Source organism: Festucalex cinctus, chromosome 11 (assembly GCF_051991245.1).
Source record: "Festucalex cinctus isolate MCC-2025b chromosome 11, RoL_Fcin_1.0, whole genome shotgun sequence".
Taxonomy (NCBI): Eukaryota; Metazoa; Chordata; class Actinopteri; order Syngnathiformes; family Syngnathidae; genus Festucalex; species Festucalex cinctus.
The window spans coordinates 12,924,605-12,946,425 of record NC_135421.1 but is presented as its reverse complement, the minus strand read 5'-3'; the positions used below and the strand labels follow the sequence as shown (position 1 = coordinate 12,946,425).

The following is a 21,821-nucleotide window of genomic DNA, read 5'->3' as shown; positions in this document are numbered from 1 at the left end:
AATTTATGTGGACATAATTTGATGTATGCCGAGTGTGAGAAAGAAGGGTTGAGTGAGTGGGTGGGTGGTGGGTCTTTTTAGCCAAAAGGGGCACAGGAGAATTATGACCTTGGACAGCAAGCAGGCGAGCACAGCGGCTTGGCGGGTAACAACTACCGGTAGGTGGGGAGGGGGAGGACATAGCCAAACAGCAAAGCCTGCCTGGCGAGGGCAGCTGCTCGTTCTTAAGCACGCACGACAAGCCCTCCGCTGCCCCTCACCTTGGGGTTAAGCATAGCCGGCGGCAGTTATGCGCTGTGAGGCCCAGCCGCAGTCATGCTCGGGAAAAACGACGCAGCGCCAAACACGCGTTCTCGCCCTGGGGCACTCACACAAGGACACTCGCGTACGGACGCACGGAGAATAACCTTTAGCAGACGCCTGCTCGCTAATCAACATACAGACATGGCAGGCCTGGTTAACCTTTGAACCGCCATCCCTGATAGAGGGCGTCGACTGGCCTTGCACGCGCTGACTAAGATGGTGATAAACTAAAAAGGAGGGGGAAGGTCAAGCCTGTTGCCAGGACAGTAGCATGACAGCAAGGGGATTAGTCTTGTGCTGTGCTGGAAAAGCAGTGTGCCAGTCACATGCAAGATATGTTCTTCCAGAGGGAGTTCTGGGAATTTTGGCATGGGAATAAAGAGCTTCCCGGGCTTATTCCAGTGTTTTAAAGTACAGCAGAACCTCTAAAGTCCATCATACAATTGTGGATAAATGCGCAGCTAAAGTTGCACAAAAACTTTGGAGTTCAAATGGACGTGAGAATAGAAAAAAAGAATATACATTGGGGAAGTTAGGTCAAGTAAGTGGACTTTAAAGCAGTAAGAATCCTCAGCTTCCATCCATCTATTACATATTGGCCATGTCTATTGTACCAATCAGCTCTGCATTACTCCATCATTAAATCTTTTATTGTTTTTATATTTTAATATTTAAAGTGGTTAAAATGTTGTTGTTGTTGTTTTATTATTATGTGGAAAGTTTGACCCTGAAACCGATTAATTCATTCCAATACTTTGTAAGACGAAACCAGTTTCAAAATCCGAGTGTTGCGTTCAACCTCAGGGGTTCCACTGTATGATGGAAATGTTTGTATTGCACATATTGATTCGCGCAACATATGCTGCACTGTACATACACAAGCACACACACAAATGCTAATTGGCCTTACCTGCAGAGCTCTCTGCTCGCGGCTCAGCTTGCTGGAGTCAGCATATAGCTCCGTGGTGACGCATTTAAAGCGGTCGCCGACATAGCCCGACGAATTGGCAATTCTCTTGGCCAGACTGGAACGGCGGGCGGCTTTGGAGTTCTGGCAGTCTTCGTCGTCCTCGTCATCACCCTCTCCTTGAGATTCCCCGAGGTCCACAACACTGTCTTCGTTTTCAGTGTCTCTACACGCCAACGCATCCTGGTTCTCCTCTTTGCCCATAACCGTGCAATTTGGAGTGACGTGAGCAGCCCTGTCGTCTCGTGTTCCTTTGTCCTTACCAGAGCTGCGCTCACCGGACGTACGGGCGCAACGCAAGGTACTCTGGTCGTCGTCTGCAGGCTCCGGGCTGGCGCACTGTTCCTCTGAGGACTCTTCTTCTTCTTCTCGGCAGAGCTTCCCAGGATTATTTGGGGATGTGCTAGATGTCTCTCCATGACAGCCCGTGTCCTGAACAACCTTTGGCTTTCCATAGGTAGTTTCCTGCTGTCTGTCTGTGGGATGGGGCTTTTGTGTTGGGCTGTGTCCAGAGAGGATAGGATAAGGATGGGAAAGGTGAAATTTTGGCTCATAGGCCACCTTTGCTGTGTTTTGGTTGCTATGGTAACGCTCATTTTGGTCAAAAGCTGAAGATTCTCCAGAGGCTTGTTTCTGGACTGTTGGCGTCGAATCTGCATCAGTGTCCGAGTGGACAAGGTCAATGCATTCAATCTTTTCTCGGTACGCTACAGACGGCGATGATGTTTTAGTTTGACTGCCAATTTGTCCTTGTGCTATTGCTTCTTTATCTGACTTTGTTTGGCTACCTTCTCTCATCTCCTTGCTCACGTTTTTCTCTCTTTCTTCAAAAGGACCCCTGGATTTCTCATGACCCCGCAATTTCAGGCTGCCATCCCCTCTTTCTGACGGCTTGTTATCAGAGTGAGGCTGCATTAGTGGGTGGGACATCTCCTGTGAGTTATAAGCAAGGTACTCCCCACCTCCTGAAGCAGGCGGTAGGTTGTGGTAGGGTAAAGGGGGTTTTGCTGCCAAGTGAGATGGGTAAAGGCTATTGCTGCCCAGCAACACTGGGTGAGGGTAGACTGGACCTTTCCCTGCAATTGGCAGAGAGTGAAGTGCCATGCTGTCAGGGATGGGGTAGTGCAGATATCTATTAGCATAGGCCAAACTGTGGGTTAGGTAAGCGTCACTTTGGGGGAGGTAAAGGGGACCAGCTGGGTGACCGTTCTCCAACATGGGCCTTTTGTACGATGACGCCTCTGGAATCGTTTCTGTTCTCTTAGCATTCTGGGAGGACTTCTCCGCTCCCTCTCTGTGGTGGCCCATGACTGGTACATGTTCTGATTGAAGAGGGCTGTGTTTGGCCCAATCACCATTGGATTTGGGAGAAATACCCCTGGATGTGATGAGAGTGGAATCCGACGAAACTGAGTTGGGCTCACTTATCCTCGGACAGGACGAGCTCCGTGGCTGGGGGAGCACTCTTTCTAGATTCTTGTTTTTTATGACAGAGGGGGAGGGGCCTTTTCCATGTGAAGATCCCAGATCCGCATTAGGTCTTGGAGATGGGGATAATCCTGGGGCGTGCTGAGTTTGAGAGGGAGACCGGCTGGGTACTACCCAGGAGGAGTGTAAAGTGCTGATCATCTCTGGTCTCTCCGAGACCTTTGCAGAAGTGCTGTTTACCACAGAATGAGGGTGGGAGGAGGGGGAAAGGGATAGGTTCTCTTTTAGGAGTTCTCCACTAGGGGGAAGTCCATAACGTGCACCTGGAGCAATAGTGTCCATCTTAATCGGGAAACCATTAGGAAGTCCAAACTCCAGTATTCTTCCAGACAAATCCAACGGCTTCTCTGCCAATTCTTTGGTTGCTTGGGGTTGTTGAGCAGTCCTGTCAAAATTGGACTTTGAAGGCGACTTGCTGGGTCTCCTGTCAGCACCTGGTGCCCCCTCCCTTGGCCGTGGCCTGGCAGGAGATGCCTGCTCTGACGCCATGCTGCCAACAGACAAGAGATGAGAAATAGGCTGCGTGGCAGACGATGACAATATTGAAGCTGAAGAGACGGGCGGCTGTCCCATCCTTGCGACTGGCCTTTGTAAATCCAGTGAATTGTCAATGAGAGTTTGGGAGAGGCGAGAGGGTGCATGGGGTGAGGAGTCAGTAGGCAGGCTATTATTTCCACAACTGGCAGCACTCGTACTTGTACTACTGGCATTATTGCTGGCACTGCTGCCTGTCCTAGAGGGAGGTCTACTTGGTCGACTGCTCCTGTTGGGTGATCTCTCCCTGTCAATAGCGGATGGATGATGCTGATGATGAGGGGACGGTTGGTGAAGCTGCTGTACAAATGGCGGAGCGACACCGAGACCCTTGTCCTGGCAGTGCACAAGTGATGTGGGGGCCACTGAGACAGGAGGAATCCTCATTTGAGGAGCCACCAGAGGAGAGGACATACTAGGAGGTGGATAAGTAGGCATATAGTAGAGCCTTTCTGCAGCAGATGTGACTGCAACAGGATTGACATTTCCACCTTGGGGTGCACAAAGAGAAGGGTAACCCAGATGCTGCGGAAGGTAGGGGTTGGGTTGGCTGAGCAATGACGCTTTATACATGTTCAGAGCGGCATACTTGGATGAGTCCATGAAAGGATACATGCTCGCTTCTGGGTAAGGGTTGAGCCAAGGCAGACGGAGGTAGCTACTGCCAGTGCTCCCTAAGCTCATTTCAGGTGCTTTTTCCCCAGGTGCCAGCCGTCGTTCCAAGCTTAAACCCTCCGCTCCAGGAATCAGCATTGGTTTGTGAAGATTAGGAGGAATGCCCTTATAGAGGCCCAGGTATCCATTAGTAGGTTTACGACTGTCCAGAGGGCCATCCGGCTTGTACACAAGCTCAGGTAGACCATCCCGGTTGTAACCCAATGGGAGAACGGCTGCCTCTCTAGTCTTCTCTGTCTGCAGTGTTCTGATCCCTGGATATACAACGCCACCGTGGAGGCGAAGACCATCGTGGATCAGGGCGCCTCGGTCCAGCCCCATCGCTGCCAGGGGTGTCAACCTTGCATCCACCTGCAATAAAAATGGTGAAAAGGAAATAAAATCTCTTGTAGAATGACAAAAATGTTCTGTTACCCCCCCAAGTAAAGTTGTGAAAATGAGTGGAAAGGATAAGCTCAGTGACTTACCATGTTTTGTGTGATGTGGTTCCCTTGTCTTAGTTCCAGATTGGTTTTTGTGTCAGCATCGACATCACGAACAGAAGTAACCCTGTGGAGACGAGCAAGTATTTAGCACTAAGTGTCTTGGCTCTGCCACAAAAACCCCGTTGTACACCAACTGTCAATGTTCTTGAAACATATCCGCTTATGGAATTCCCAAAGTCAAAGCGCCATTATTCCTTCATCACTGGGGCATGAGAGCCAAACAATGATCATATGTCTTAGAAGTCACACACATTTGGGCATTTATCCTTTGGTTCTTGCTTGTTGCCACGGCAGTAGCACTCGTCACAACCTTTCTTTTTTGGGAAAAAGCTCAGCACATTTGAGAGCCATGACTTAAGCTCCTCTCCAATCCATCACACACTCAGCACCATACAAACACATCCACCCTGCACCCCCTCCCACTGACCCCCATACTGGCCACCCCTGTAGGCTAGACGCACATTGTGGAGCTGCCACCATGCAGTCACGTTCTCTTCGCATTGGTTTTTGCTGGCTCCTCTGACCAACGCTCTGGGCTGCCTCAGCCCGCCGAGCGAGGCCAGATTATACATCAGAGACCACTTCGGCGGGGGACCATTTACCGCCTGTCGACACTGTAACACAGATCGGCCAACGTGCACGTGTAAAAACAGAGCATGCAAACAGAACTCTGTGCTCAAGCCACAGCAAATGAAAGACATTTGTTGTGAAAAGACAGAGACGTGAAAAAAATGAATAGGAATTGTGAAAACGGATCGTTTAAGCTCGAGTATGGACGAAAAAAAAGAGGGAATTTGATTGTGTGAAATGACCTTTTAATCCATTATTAATTGGTCTCTTAAACTGATAAGTGGCAATTATTCATTTGAATGGTTAAGAAAATTAGAATTGGTCTTTGACGTTTAAATCCATGCATTTTATCCGGTGGGTTAAGACTAGTGTTGTTCCAACACCGTTTTTTGGCTCCCGATACCGGTTCCGATACCCAGCTTTGCAGTATCGGCCGATGCCGATACCATACCGATACCAAAGTTTTTTTTCCCAACATGAAAAAGCTGTCCTGCCATTGGTTCAGAGCATTCAAGCGCCAATAGGATATCCTAGATCGGCTTGCAGTGAACATGTCACATGCCAGTGAATGTCGTGCACCAGCAAGACGCAAGATCGCTTCGCAAGACGCTGCATCCAAAGACCAATATTAGCCTTGGAATTAATGCAATCGGCATGTTACTTGTTAGTAGTCACCAAAACCGATACCACTGTTTTAAAGGAGTATCGGGGCCTCTGCCGATACCAGAATCAGTATCGGAACAACACTAGTTATGATGATTATTTGGAAAAAAGATTCTAAGCAAGACAAATTTTTAATAATTTTATTTTGTTTGCTAGTGATGTCATCAATGGATGTTATTTATTCATTGGCTCTTTGTGGTGAAAAATTCTGGTTCTGTGGTTGACTGCAACGAACATGGTATGTGGGTCTGCGCCGATGCTACTCAGTACACTATGACCCACTTTTGATGTAACCAGAAATGCTGGCTTTCCCTGTTGCTTATAACATTGATTTTTAGCAAGACAAAGCTCTAATGCAAGATCCTGTTTGTTTGTGACGCTTTGGAAAATATGAGCAACGCTAGCTTCAAATGATGCATGCTTTCAAAAGAAAACAAGCAAGCCGATTTTCATTTGAAATGGTTGCAAAATTACTCCAATTTTGCTCGACGCTGCGATACTGTATTATGGAAAATAACAGCTTTTGTTTATTTGGACCGCAATTTCCAAACACAAAAGTTTGTATTTGGGGTGGAATGCGAAAATTGATACAACATAAGGCTGCATTAATTCAAGAAGACAAAATGAGAAAATGGCGACTTACAATCACTAGGATAGGCGCTTGTCCGCATTTACTTACGCGGTGTTTCCTTATGAGGGCATTTTTTTGTGAGGCGGCCCTAATAAGGGGAACCGGTGCAGGAAGGAGGTGGGAGACAGAGGCGTGGGGGGAGGAAAGAGCCTTTAAATAGTAAAGAGCGAAGCCTTGCCGTGCTCAGCAGTGCTGAGAGCAGCAGAGAAAGCGCTCTCCTCTATCATCCCAGAGGAACGACGCCGAGCCTCGCTGGCACGCCACTTTTATTGCCGTGACCCGAGGCCCATTAATCAGGCTGCTGCGGGCCCCTCATCACGGTTCCTCCCTGTCCCAGTGTGCCCCCCCCCCCCACCCACACACACATCACATCACCTCCCGACCGAGGCGAGCGGGCTTGCCTCGACAACATCCGCATATGACAGAACTGAAAGGGCGTGCGTGCAGAGGCGCAGCGAGCGCATGCACGTGTAAGTGCGTCACTCCCGCTTCCTGTCTCACACACGCGCGCACGCACAACACCGCCACAGCAGCTCATCTGGCATTGAAAAAGCAATCTGCGCTCAATGAGACTGAACAAGATAACAAAAAATAAGCCTCTTATAGGAATGTAGACATTTGACGGCATGCTGCCTTGACAGACAAACGCGCAACTTAAGATGACAGTGTGGTGAAATGTGGGGGGTGGGGGATGAACAGGTTTTGGCTATTGTGCAAATACACGCATGCACCCAACTAGAAATAAAAGTACAAAAGAACAAAAATGTGAGTAAGAAACAAAGACGGGAAGCGCAACAATTTTCCCGGAAGGTTGTACAATTTAGAAAATGATCACCATTTTCGGAAAAATATGCCTCAGGGTCCATGCCGTCACGCAAGATGGCCACAAGTGTCGCAAGACTAAAGGGAGCTTCCAAACAATTAGCTCCCTAATTGTTTTCTTTCTTTTGGTCCCCACTGATGATAACCATATAATCGGAAATTGAACTCATGACAGCAAGAGTTTAACATGTTCCCACAAAAGCTGCCAACGGTATGATATGTCCAAGTTGACAATAAGTCAACATAATCAGGAACCCACACCTTTCTTTGGATCTCTTGGGAAATTTAGCAGCATGCATGCAGACGTTTGCTATTATCTCCATAATGGGTGCTCAGTACAAGCACAGTCAAAAACAATCACCTGAACAACAATTAATTCACTGATGTTACGTGCTTAGTGTACATTTTATTCATATATATTAACATACTTATACATTTGTATGGTAGCTGAGATTGTTACTGTTACAACAGTGCTGCTTTACAGTAAATCAACTTTTGACCATGGATTGCTTCTTCCTTTGTTTCCTATAGGAAAAAACGGATTCGACATCTCAGCTCAAAGGTTCCGCTGTACCATCTCTCCCCCGCTGCCTGTGTCTCTCCTGATTGAGTAAGCAGCCACATACACAACAACATGTCTAATGCCATGACACATTGCATCTAATGAGGAGCGAGCGCGGCAGTGCATCTTTATTAATTAGCTGGCAAATGCAGGTGTGTTGAATTTGACCCGACAAAGATCGCCTGGGTCAGACATGAGCGTTTCTCTTGCGCATAGTCTGGCGTTTACATTGAAAGGTTCACAGGTGGCGAGTACTGACATTGTTAAAAAAATAAATAAAAAAAAGTCATTAACAACAATAATTTGCTTGACTGAGACTACACCCCCAATTATCACGCACAGACGCACATGCACGCGCACACACATCCGCACTCCCCATACGTGCTCGTGGCCGACGCACTTCCGACAATCCCTCATTGCAGCCTCATTGCGTGCACAAATTGCGCACAGTGGGATGAAGCGCCGCTCCATTATCCGTCGTCATTATGGGCTGAGCCGACGGTTCAGGAAAATGGGCGCATCATACTTTGCTAACATTAGAATAATTAGTCGGCATTTATACAACGCTAAATGTCCGTCTAACACTCGCACCGCTTGACGCTTCAACGATACTTGGAAGATGAATCTTGTCTTAAATACGTTTAAGAGTTAAAGACCCTATTTATTGTTGTATACACATATGCTTTCATTTATTTGTATTGTTACTAGCAAAACCAACAATGGACTATAGTACAACTACTACAAATAGATCTTTTACCTGCGTTCTATCTACTTTCTACCACAGCTAGCAGTGGTTTAGCTTGGTTGCAGCTCTTTAAATGTACGTTGTACTTGTATTACAAATGGGGTATATGCCACGGAAGAGGCGGGACGTGATTTTGCACATCAGTTTGTTTCCAGTCCGGGTTGCGAACTCGCAATCGAGGGGCACAAAGTCGGAAGCACAAGTATTTTTGACGCAGCCCACACATCGCAAACCGAACCGGAAACAAACTGATGTGAAAAACAGTCCCGCCTCTTCCGTGGCATATACCCCATTGCCTGAGTCTGAAAATTAACATTTGAAGACAAGTCTTACAATGCACATATTTGAAAATGAGAGCATCATTGTTTTATATAAACACCTAAAATTGAAGTCGGTGAAACAGTATTTGCAGAGTATAATGTTGAAGTAGCATTCATGTTTACGACGAGCTCTCACGTGACAGCAGGTCCTTGATTAACAACGGTGTTCCACTCGCACATGGCAACATAAATTTTTGAATTTCAAATTCATTCATTCATTTTTGAATTGAGAACTTTACTGAAAAAGTCGAAATGCTAGGTCATCTATTGCTAACCTACACTAACACAGAAGTCATAATTACAGTAAATATTCACAATAATTACAAAACAATAATCAGCAAGCATATCAGTAAATGAGCGTACCTTCTTGTGTAGCATGACGATGTGTTTTTAAGCTGCTGAACTAACCGTAAAACCACAAATTTCAGAATTGTGTAAACTGAGGACCACAGGTTAACCACAGTTGATGTTCAAATGTAAAATCGACAAAGGCTAGTCAGACTCGTTTGGGGAAAACAAGCACTTGCACACGAATGATGCCATGTTTACAAAATGACATCGCCAACTAGTGACCTGGCATGCACATTACACCATTTTCACAATCTGACCTCACTAAACCAATCATTTGTTTTTCCCCCCAACGCCATGTTGACATACTGCACGTGAAATGATTCAGGATGTGGTGGTGGGGTGGGGGGTGTTTGGGGGTTTATGCGAGCAGTGTGTCGACGCACGTCCCTGGCAACAAACAACTCCCGACGGCCGTCCAATCCATCACGCAGGCCGGCCGGCAGCAGGCAGGCAGACAGGCAGGCAGGCTGGAAGAGGGAGGCAGGGGGTGGGGGGTGCAGCGGTCGTGCTGCGTTTATAAAGCAGACCGCAGCAGCGGAGCCCCGACGCGCGCCATTAAACAGAAAAACCACCGGGTGTTTTTTAGCCGAGACGCTCTGGAGTTCAGTATTGACCGCTTTTTGAAAAGAGCAGGTCATATATTAAAACAAAAAAAAAAACAAAAAAAAAGGGGGGGGGGGGGCGGTTGTTAAGAGGAACAGAGCGGACGGATGCTTGTGCCTGCCTCATCCCGCTGATTTCCTGCCTGTGACAGCAGCGACTTGAACTCGCCGTGACCTCCATCACCGGAACAAACAACGGCGCCGCTCATCATTTCCTCCTGGGCGGAGGCCTCCTAATTCCCCGCGTTGTGGTCGAGGGGGCACAGGGGGGTTGGAGGGCAGCAACCGTTGTGCGTGTGGCGCACAAACAACTTGGCCGGAAAGTGCTTTTTATGGTCACTCGGGGGAAATTATGCACAAAAAGTCAATGACAGATTTGATGTATCTGCTAGTCTGCAGGTGTGTGGAAGGGGGAACGTCGGCCTGGTGCGCCGAGATGGTGACGGCGCACTCCCGCTTTTTTTTTTTTTTTTTTTTTTTCTTTTTGTCCCTGGAGCCCTGCCAAGCGCGCTGGAGCGCAGAGCCGCGATCAGCTCTGGGGGATGAAGGGGGGGCGCGCAGTGTGACGCAGGATAATCTCCACAGCGACGGGGGTGGGAGGCTCGGTGGGGAGGAGGGTGTGCGGGGGGGGGATAAACAGGGATTAAACGGTGTGCACGCACACACACAAATCAGAGGCTTCGTCTCGCCGCCGCCATGTGTGTGCGTGTGTGTGTGGGAGTGTGTGGGGGTGTGTGTGTGTGTGACAGGATTTTCTGCACACACACATTACACTAAAACGCTCAAATGAGCGCACGGAGGAGAAAGGCACACTTTAGCGTGCACGCTCCTGTCGACAACATTAACACCTTGGCGCCATAAAAGGACGCGTGGCCGCCTTTAATTGTTATTGATCATCAGGCTGACGTGTGCCAAATGGTCCGATTGATCACCCCCTCCGCCTCTAACTCCTCCTCCTCCCACATGTCTATCCTGCTGCAAGGGCGACGGAAAAAAAAAAAAAAAAGGGTGCACCATCCACCTTGCTATTTATATTGAGTTCCTCCGCGCTGTCGCGCCTGGTACATCATTCACGCTATAGCGCATATTTCAAAGTGATCTTTTTTTTTTTTTTTTTTTTTTTTTTTAAATGAGTTTTTACGAGGGATGGGTGAGCATTGATACTATTACTAGGTATCTGTATTGGGCCGATACATGGCCTTATTAAGGTATCGGTACTCCAATAGCGGCTGATACCTCTGGTGGATGGTGGTTTTACAATCAGGAACTCTAGAACTATTTGGAAGAATAGAAAAAATGCTCTGAATTTCAACCAATTTTAAGGATAATTGCCATTTGCCTTTCATATGGATGGTGAAGATAACCCTCAACAGTTGAGTACTCATGGAAAACAGTGGTATTGAAAATCCCTAATTATCATCATCACACTTTGACATCATTGGCACCATTCTGTTGTGGCATAAAGTTAGACAAATCAAAGTCAAAGAAAAGCTAAGCCCCGTCTCACGTACTCACTGAGTTGAAGGCCACCATATTTTCTGGTGTGACACTAGTCTGAACTGCACCTTTGGTTTGACTTTTGAGGAATATGTTTTCAGAATCTGTACCACTTTTGGGCCACTTGACTTTGGAGCTTCCGCTGTACATTGGGGGGAAAAAAACAAAACAAAACAAAAAAACACGAGGCTGGAAGCGAGACAGATCCGCGCAGAGCCGAAAGGGAGCCGGCGGCGCCTCCTCAGCTGTCACATTATTAGCGAGCATGCTGTAAACAAGGGGCCCCCGCGTCCTCCAGGCCCGCTGCACAGACGCATGCAAGTCGCTGCACGGTTCAGCACCGCCGCCCCCCTCTCCCCCTCCCTCGCCTCTTCTCTGCCATCAACAACGGCGACATTGTGATTCTGCCGCCCCCTCCCTTCGCTCCCCTTCCCTCCCATGCTGACACTGGGGCCTGGGCGGCGGCCGCTGAACTGGCTCTATTCATCGCGGGCCAAATGGGAACTAAATGGCTCTTTATGTCACCAAAGGGTCCGATTGTAATGGGGATGCGCTAGGCAAGAGTCGGGCAGCATTTTACCGGAGCTTTCTTGACTTTGCTTTGAATACGCTGCCGCTGCTTTCATGCTGTATGGTCTTAATTAAAGCGCGCAGTGGTAAAAGGACCAGCCCACCGCCCCCATCAAGAGATCACCCCGCCCCCCTTTAGGATGAATGGTTTTGTTTAAATAGGAGCCTTAATTATTGGTAGCCTATAAACGGTAAATTGGGCTCTATGTATGTCAGTGATGCATTCATGCCTATGACGTCACCCCGCCAAGGGAGTGAGCGGTGGGACTGGCATGTGCTCAGAGTGACAGGTTTCTGAAACATAACGCATAGTTAGGTAGCATCTACATTCTACAATATGTGGGGTAAGAGTTGTGTTGACCAATTAGTGTGAAATCTGTGTCCCCCGGGATGGTCTTGGACCCAGGTCACCACATTGGGTGACAACCCTTAACCACAAACATAACATTACATTGTCCTGTCTGTCGATCACTATACATCACTGACATAGATAAATATTTGCAATTAATACAGAATACAGAATTTTCAGGCAAAATTAACTGAAATTGGATCATTACCTCTGGCACCCTTGATGATCTCTCACAGGACACAACAGACTCATTTCCGGTTTTCATGCATGTGCAGCTCTTATTTTATCTCTAGATGCTTATTAATTGCAATACTAATTTGCTGTTCATTACCGATTCCAGTCAGAAGTGTATAAACAAAAGCACTTATACTGGTCTTTTGAGACTCTGCATTTCACATTAGTTTAGCAATTAGCATTAGCTACTCCATCTTTTCATGTTCATTCTTATTGCTTGATGTTTTGGCATGCTTAGTTAGGGGCGAGGATTAGCTCCTTCGAGGGGAGGAACCGCATTGCGCAGAGTAAGTTAGCTTCGCACCTAGCTTTCATGAGTGGCCGCAAACACAGACTTATGGAGGTTGGGGGACTGTTTGAAGTGGATGCAACATTTGTTTTTCTGCAGCTCATATCATGACCCCTAGCATTCTGCGACCTTGAGAATGGCGCAGGGGCTGTTTATTAAAAAAATAATAATAATAATAAAATAAACGCAGCATGGACGTTCACAACATCGTTTTATTCGAGATCATGATTTTGATCTGAAATGTTAATGTGTGTTGTCCATGATGTTTGGATTTTAAATGCTTAGCAAAACAAGTCATTAGGTGTTAAGGGCCCTGGGTATCAGCAGTTCGCAGTCTTGCTCAAGGACACTAGAGCTATGGAGGATGTTGGGGGTGGAAGGTCTTGAACTGAGGTTCCCAAAAGCGACAATACCATTTTTTTTTTGCTACTTTGTAAAATGTCTAATGTACGGAAAATATGGCTAGGAACGCAACAGGAAATTGTTTTCTTTCTAATTGCAGCCATACTCTCATGTGGTGGAGAGTTGGAATTTGTACAGCACAGATCAAAGTTGTTTCCGTATTTTGAAAACAAAAGAAAGTGTCGAACTGAACCGAACCATACTGCGTGGTGGAAAGAAGGCTCATACTGTTAAGTTGGTGGGAGCTTTGCACGCCGGCCAAGTCAGGTGGAAATATTCAACGAGGCGATACACATTCCTGCTGCGCGCAGACTGCGGGCTAGTGGCCAACGCTCCGTTGTGCACAGGCAGGATTACGTCAGGAATATGGATGCCCGAGGCTCCTGCTGCTAAAATTAAAACTAGGCCCAACCAAGACGAGCCTGCAGAGGGACCAAGAAGCTCGGCGGCACGTCCAATCAATGGTCCGACCATCCGGAGCGAGGACACTTAAGACTGTAAGACTTAAGAGTGCGTAATTACGCTATGTGATCTCGTAAAGCCATCCATGGACCCGAGAGAAAACGTCTCAGGGCCAATCGCGTGCAAGCCAACGCCACAAGAACACGTGCCATCACGTGAGAGGCCCGTCTGGATCTCGGGGGGGGGGGCGCACTGGTCTCTCGGCCCCCCGGAGGAGGGGGAGGAGCGGCGGCCGTCACATCTCTGCGGGGAAGCGCTCCGAGCGCTCCAGACCGCGTCGAAACAAAAAGCTTTGTGGAGCGAGGCGAGAAAAGAGCGGGCGAGGGAGAGAGGGAGGGAGGGAGTGGGAGGAGGAGGGGGAGGGGGAGGGCGTCCGCTCTCCCGTTTCATGGCGAGGTCCCGGGAGGCCGGCACGGAGCATAGCTTCAATCAAACCGTGACGTCTCCTCCGGGAGCTGCGCGGCGGCGCCTGGAAAACCGATCTCTCCTCGGCTTTTGTTCACACGCAGGCTGCCTCAGCAGCGGCGAGCCTGTTGTCTTCCATCCAGGCGTGACAACGGAAAAAAAAAGAGCCCGCGTCTCTGACTAGAGACATGAAACACAACACCGTCCTTTTCGGATTTTATTAATTTCGCCCCCTCTCCCCCCCGCCTCGCCTTACGTGCGGAGCGCTGCCAAAGAGCCCACGTGCTTTTATTGATGTGCTCAATCAGGGGGAGCTATTCCGTGCGTGGTCCTTATTGATTCCAGATTAGAAAAGCGGACAAACAGAAGGTTAATTGCTTTAAAATGGGGGGTGAGCACGGTTGTCGCTAAACAGCGGCGCGGCGATTCTGCGCATTCACTTGACGACTCTCTTTTGAAAAACACAAACTATTGTCTGATTTACATAAAAATAAAAACATTCCCAGTGTGTGGCCCCCTCAGCCGAGCGAAAATATGCTCATTTGAATTAATGTGGAAAGATAAGGCTCAGACGAGTGATTGCATTTTTATAATTAATAGAAGTCAGTTGTGCTAATTGAATTAGTGCATAATGAAGCTACTTTTGGGGGTGGGGGGTGCATGAATCACCTGGAACGTGCACACTTTCTTTGACAAAAAAAAAAAAAAAACGTGAGGGAATGTTTCTGAGGAAGTGTGAGGTCATGTGACGCGACGGCAAATCAGTGCCCCCCCCCCCCCCCCCCCACACACACACACACACACACAAACACACATCCCCACCACCAAAAACACTGCGCCTCAGACCCCCTTGCTCCAACACCTGGAAAACACATCAGCCCCCGCGCTGGCCGCTCAGTGGAAAATGACAGTCGCACTATAAATAAGCAGCGTGCAAAATGCCAAGTATTTGGGTTTGCGCGTCTGCGTTCGGTCCAACGACCGAAAAAAAACATTCCGGCCAAGCAGGCTCGGCTTGAGAGTTTGTCGGGTTATTGGAAGGAACAGACGCGGGATGACATTTGACAGCAGATTATTTTGGTAGCTGCAGATGACCTATACTTGTATGTATTTTGGCTAGCAGCACCGCGAGGCCAAACCAAGAGCGCTGAGCAAGATGGCAACCTGCGTTTGAGTCATCAGCAGCGACAGGCCAACTGGTACCAAAAGTTTGAGGGATCATGCCGCCGCACACGTAAATAAACACGTAGAATCTGGCCAAGCGGCTGGATTCTAGGGCAGACAGGTGTGTAATCTCTCTTAGCGCTACGTGCGCGGTTTATTTGTGTCCGAAGCGGGAAGTGACTGCAATCTTAAACAATGCCGTGCTTCTCCCCAACCCTTAAGAGATTAGCGCGGATGCTATTTCACAATATCGATTTACCGCCACCAGAATTCACCGGGGTAGTAGCCCACGTTAACCTTGCCAAACTACACCCACGGTTAAAGAGCAGTTAACCCTTTATAGGAGGGTGGAAACATTCTTGTTAACTTAAGTATGTTTCCTGACTGCCTCGTTTAGACAAAACGAACCAAAGAAAAATAATGCATGGTAAATTTTGGTCAAGCAGAGTTAGGAAATATGAGGCTAACCCACATTAACCACAGGGATGAAGGCTCTCATCTGGGGTTATGGTATAGTTCCAGCTACATCGAATTTGGCCATAATGTACGAGATTTTGATTGGCATGATGATGACTACTGTAAATCAAGCCAGCGTAAAAAAAACTCCGAGGAGGACCTTCAATTTTTATGATTGTCCAGTCATGATAAGCAAAGTGCTTTTGTAATAAATTACAAAAGTCCCCCTTTCTGAGGCCAGTTTCCTTCATTTGTTTCCTGGGTGGATTAGCGTGAAGACTCAAGTGAAAAACCAAATCACAAGTCTCTATATAAAAATAACTATTCCGTTCAAGAAATATCGGATACAAGTTTACCAATCTTTTAATTTCTTTTATGGAATTGTTACATAAAAAAAAAAAGTTTGGCAGTGCAAATGTCAAGTGATCCTGTGTTTGTTTCGTGACAGTGCATGTCTACCATGTCATCAATCGAATGATCCTGTTGCGACAATAAGAAAACGCAAAAGTGTCCCGTTTCCAAACGGCTGATATCCCTTTCTCATCTGGACTTGTGAAATGGTGAAAATTTCAGAGAAAGCAAAGAAATGAGCTCACATCGCACCACATCACTTGCATGAAGTCAAATTTGTCTCAAATGGTTTGGTTGGTTCGGCGGTCAAAGTCAGTTTGTCCTGTACAACAAATGGCACAGTAACGTATCACTCGTGACTGACTATTTCTCTGCAAGCCTCGCATTCTCGAATCTTCTCTTTCTCCCTCCCATTTATTTATGTAGTTCGCTAACAACTTTCAACTGTACACCGGACTTGCAGACACTAAATACAACAAAACTAATTGTCTGAAGCAATACCGTGGTAAACCGATAAACCATTTACCATGTCATCCCTAGAGTGCCTACCATGTTACACGTTTCGTTTACCTGCTTAAAAGAAGCACTTTTCACATAAATCGTGACCACTTTCTTTCCAGTTTCCAAACCTTTGTCAAACTCTTGCGTTGAAAAGTAGGCTCGCCTCGCTCTTTACGATCTTCCCCCCCGATGTCAAGGTTTGCTTTAAGCACATTTAACCTTTTATTCATGTGTCAAAGCCCCCTGACGCCTCCTCCACCTCCTACCCCCTCCGTGCCTCTATCACTTAATCCTCCCCCTCATAAAAAGCAGAGGTCCCAACACGAGGCCCCTGGCGCTCCCAAACCTGCCCTGCTGCAGCAGACGCGTGCATTTACAGCCCTCGCCAGTCCGACGTGGATTGGCTGCTTACGTGAGGGTGGGGGTGATATGGTGGGGGGGCGGCTTGCTGAAGCTTGAGCTCTTACTGCCGCCTCCCTCACTAAGCTCGTTAATGAGCTGGAGCCAACCAATACGAGGCGCATCGATCGTCCTAAGAGAGCGTCCCCCTAATTAGTGCCAGGGTGGCTGCAGGACAGAAGGCGCGGGGCGACGCGGGACCATGACATATCGTGGAAGCGGGGGGCGGGGGGTGTGGGGGGTTCTTGTGTTGATTGGATGATTGGAGTTCAACTCGGAAGAACTAGTTCGTCCTGATCGCGGCGGTGATCGTTGGCGCCTGCCTCGCGTGCAAAGCCAAAATAAAACCTGCGATTAATAATACAACAATGGAAGGGGATGAAAGTGGCTGAGAGCTCAGGCGGAGATTAAGTGACAAAAATAGAGATGGTGTTTTTTTTTTGTTTTTTTTTTTGGGGGGGGGGGGGGGGTTATTAAAATCCACAGGGGGGTGCTTTGGGATTGGGCACGAGAATGGGGGGGCTCAAAGTCACAAAGAACACACCTGCTATAGACCTTGATCCATGCATGCACGAGTGTCTGTGTGTGTTGTGTACACAATGCCACACGCACGCGGCCGCGCACATTTCCCCCAACAGCTTCCAGGCTGACGAAAGCCGCTGATCAACGTCCACTCCTGTCCAAACAAAACAGACACGCGCGCGCTCTAGTGACGCAGCCACACTCACGCACGCGCGCGCATACACTGCGGGGATGCCCTCCAACTGAACCTTTTTGGCAGGGCGAGGCTGGCTTCCGTAACCTTGTTTTTTTTTTTTTTTTTTTTTTTTTAGCGGCACGGGTTCCGTGTGCGCGCACGTACACGCGCCCACCCACAACACCCCCCACCCCCTTCTTTTCACCGCCACCCACGCGTTCAAGACACTCGGTCACACGACACAGAGTGTGAAAACGCTGAATTTATTCACCGTGGACGACCGCCTGGCACTTCGCGCCCGGGGTCCGCTTGACAGGACAGCCGCGGGGTGGTGAGGTGGGAGTGGTGGGGGAGGCCAAGCTCACGGCCGGACCGGACCCAAGCAACTCGCTTGTGTGTACGTGTGTGTGTGTGTGTGTGCGTGCGCGTGTTATTTACCAAGCACATGCCATTGCCCCGCCGAAAACACACAAAGACCACCCTATGCGCTATTCTTAGAAGTGGCCCGTTCCGCTCTGTGTGCGCACACCACCAAGCAACCATCATCACCAAGGCAGACTTCTTGTGATTTTCGGAGCCATCACGAGGTCCCTTTAGAGAGACTTTTTTTTTTTACTTTCCGTCTCTCTCTTTATTCCAAAACAATTTAAAAAAAAGAGATGGTTCGTCTCACCTGGGTAATTCGGCGTCACTTCCAGCCAACTTGTGCCGTTTTGTTTTTTTTGTCGTCCTCTTTAAGTTAAAAGGGAAGAAAAACTAATTGTCGATCCGGTTATCCGTTTGAAAAAAAAAAGAAAACTAGAGGAAAGTCATCCTTTGAGAAAAAGTAGTTTCTAGTTCGCGCTCAGAAGCGATTTTGTTCTTTTTAAAATCCCGTCGAGCTTGCTTGAAGTGTCCGCGAAAGCGCCGGTCGGTCCACTGAGAGGATACAGGTGGCGACGTCCGAAGGAGAAATTACCTCAGCTCGGCCGAAATTCGCCGCGGCGGCGGCAGCGGTAGCGCCATGTTAGCTTCGAGCGGAGCACGCCGTCCTACTCGGCTCTTGTCTCCGTCACTCCATGGCGGGCGGGCGGGAGCCGCGCGGAGCCCGTCCGTTCGTCCCTCCGTCGTGTCGTCTGCCTAATGGGCCGGCTGGGCTGAAGCTAGCCGGGGGAGGGGGTGGCTCAGGTCCGGAGGTAGTTCCGCCTCACGCGGTTCCCCTCCTCAGCACGCCAACGAAGGAGAATAAGCCGACAAAAGACGGCGAAGAGGGGGGGAAAAGGAGCGTTGGTGGAGTGAAACACGAGCAGCCCGTTCGGACGGAGCCGTACGTACGTACGGGGAGTGGTGGGTGAATGCTGTCGAGACCGAGCGACTCGCTCCACTCCCACTCGCGCAGACTCTACCCAGAAGGCCAGTCGGGAGACCGCAATTAGCATAAGCCTCCGAGCGCGCACACGCACACACTTGCGCGCACACACATCAGAGAGACGCTGACGCACACACCCCGACACACCAACAGTCGCACACACGCGAGCTCCGCGGAAACTGGAAAACAGCAATAGGCGAGGCATTTAGCGGCGCAACATGAAAGTTGGTGTCATTACGACGAGAAGACAAATAGAATCTAATGGAAAAGTCGCAGAATGGCACACTAACAACGCGACTGTTGTTGTGACTCGGTTTAACCCCACTAGTTTTATATATATATATATATATATATATATATATATATATATATATATATATATATATATATATATATATATATATATATATATATATATATATATATATATATATATATATATATATATATATATATATTAGTGCTGTCAAACGATTACAATTTTTAATCTGATTAATCACGATTAATCAGCTAAATTACTTGCGCATTCTCGTAATGTAAAATAAATACAAAATACAGTATAATACCATATTATTATCTGAATGTCATTTGTCATGCGTGTATTTCTCAAAACAGCATCATATGAATTGGGTGCAATTCAGCAATTATTAATTAATTAAACGCAAATGACTTTTGTTTTATCTAACGTCCCGTCGGGGTATTTTTTAAAGCGAAATTTACCACCGAGCACACCAACTGGAGTCACCCCGCTCATTTTGGAACAACACGAGGTAGGAAATGCCGTGCATTGACCTCATCACTGACCTGCGCAGCCTTCAATGTAACCATGCGCGGTTACGTTGAAGGCTCAAGTGCCGTCAAAAAGATATGCGATTAAAACGTGATTAATGCGACATTTTTAATGCGGTATTTTTATTGTAAATTTTAATATTAAATATTATTTAATACCACTGTATAGGTATAAAATTAAAAGGGAAATATTCAGGACTAACATTAATTAATATAACCAGCACAGTGGTGAGTGAAATGACACACTCACATGCCCACAAAATTGCCAATAAGTTGGAATTTACAGCGCAATATTATATTGTCCTGTGTTTTCATCAGTATCAGTCACGTGTAATATTCTGGCCACTCATGCTCAGTAATTAGGTTGCTACTAACAAATTCTGTTATTTTTTGAAAACACTTATCAGTGAGTGTTTTATGCCAGGAACCCTGTATGGGATAATGAGAGCCGAGCAACTTCATTGTTTGCATCAACCATTCAGAGTATATCATCTCAGTATCGTAAATGGTGACTTGCAGAAGTTAGGTTTATATTTCACATTGTTGCTTTCATTTTATTGTTGATCGTTCTGACAACAAGATGATGGCGACTTGCTTGGAGTAGCAGTTGGAAAACTATCTTATGAAAGAAAAATTATATTCACATTATTACTGAGGAAATCTGCATTTAGAGTTTCTTCCACACTTATTTTATACTTATTGGTACAACCGTACCCCACACACTGATATTTTCGTACCGCCGGCTTCACTTCTTGTTTGGCATGAGTGATCCATGTTATTTATTTATTTATTTATTTATTTATTTTTTACGTCCGTGCTGTCAGCCTGCGAATCCACCTCAGAGTCTGACGATCTTTTTTTAAGCTTTGAGCCAGGACAGCACAGTAGCGATTTTCTTAACATTTTCTTAACTCGAGAATTATGGTGGTACACACGCTTTGGGGTCGGTGAGTATTGAGCTAGAAAGAAGGGGGGGGGGGGGACATCGGGCTAGCCGCTAGGCTAGCATCACGTTGAATGATGCAAGCACGCTTCTCTCGTGCAGCGCTGATATATATATCACAACTGGAGTAATCATGCGCTTGGTGATCAGCGCACGGACTTCTATATTATATGTAAGTCAGTGGACGAACGGCCCTCAGCGGAACAGCATTTTGGGATCAAAATATGTATTGTCAAGCATACCGGAACGCTGACAGACTGTGACAGTACGTTCTTTGCACAATGAGAAGTACCGGAACGCTCAAGGGAGATTTCTAGAAGTGCCGGTGCGTTCCGGCCCACTTAAAACACTGTATATGTATATATATATATATATATATATATATATATATATATATATATTTATTAAATACAATACATATTTGGCTTAAAAACTATTTTACAAACTATTTAACACATTTCTGGCATTTCTGTTCATTTGAATTGAGATAGAGTTGAAACAAGTAATTTGAGTTTCAAGGCACATAAAGCCTGGTTCACACATAAAGAGAATCGGGCTGTTTTTCTCCCAATATTGTCCCTTCCCGATCAAGGACGTCAAACGCCCGACAATGTTTTGTCTTATAAGATTATCTTTATATGTGAGATGTGTTAAGAGTGGATTTGTCCCGATAATTGGGTCCAAAACCAGTCGGGGCCGACAATCTTGAATAATGAAAATGTTCAATATTTATGACAAAAATCTTAACGTCAGTGGGGACGCCGAGGTGCGCCTGCGCCACCAACTGTGACGTCTAACGGAATGTAGCCAATCAGGAGGCGCCCTAACTGAAAAAGATGGAAGTGCGCGTATACAAAAACAACAAGCATATCAGAAAGCATGTCCGACCAGAAGCACAAAATCCGGTGGACTTCTACCATGGAGGACCAGCTCGTGAAGGAAGTAGTCCGCAAACTACCATCATTACTTCCAGTTTGTCGCGTTTGTTGTCTTCCGTGGTGTGTCTCGTCGTTTTCAAGTTGTTTCAGTTGTTTGTTTGTTTTTTCTCCCCCCCCTTCCGGTTTTGATAGATCACATATAATCACGCAAGAGGTCTCTCACGGAGGACTGGAATCTTGACCAGTATTGAGATGATAATCTTTATGTTTGTGAGGGAGCTGTGATGAGATTATCTGCGCACTTTACACACAATACGACCAAAGCTGTTAAATGGCCGATTTTTTTTTTTATCTTTATGTGTGGCATCT

At 47.1% G+C, this 21,821-nt stretch overlaps 1 protein-coding gene across 3 annotated transcripts in view; it reads right to left on the bottom strand.

The window, feature by feature from the left end:
- The window catches only part of bcor (BCL6 corepressor), a 43,830-nt gene extending 24,854 nt beyond the window's left edge, over positions 1 to 18,976 (bottom strand). For 2 of the 3 annotated variants that reach the window (XM_077536873.1, XM_077536874.1), the window contains exons 1-3: positions 18,168 to 18,975; positions 4,435 to 4,516; positions 1,214 to 4,318 (exon numbers count right to left, since the gene is read on the bottom strand). In XM_077536873.1, coding sequence (XP_077392999.1) covers positions 1,214 to 4,318; positions 4,435 to 4,437 — 3,108 coding nt within the window. In that variant the 5' untranslated portion in view covers positions 4,438 to 4,516; positions 18,168 to 18,975. Of the gene's footprint in view, positions 1 to 1,213; positions 4,319 to 4,434; positions 4,517 to 18,167 lie in introns of all 3 variants that reach the window. The other variant, XM_077536875.1, reaches the window with a different exon arrangement.
- Positions 18,977 to 21,821: the final 2,845 nt, after the last annotated feature.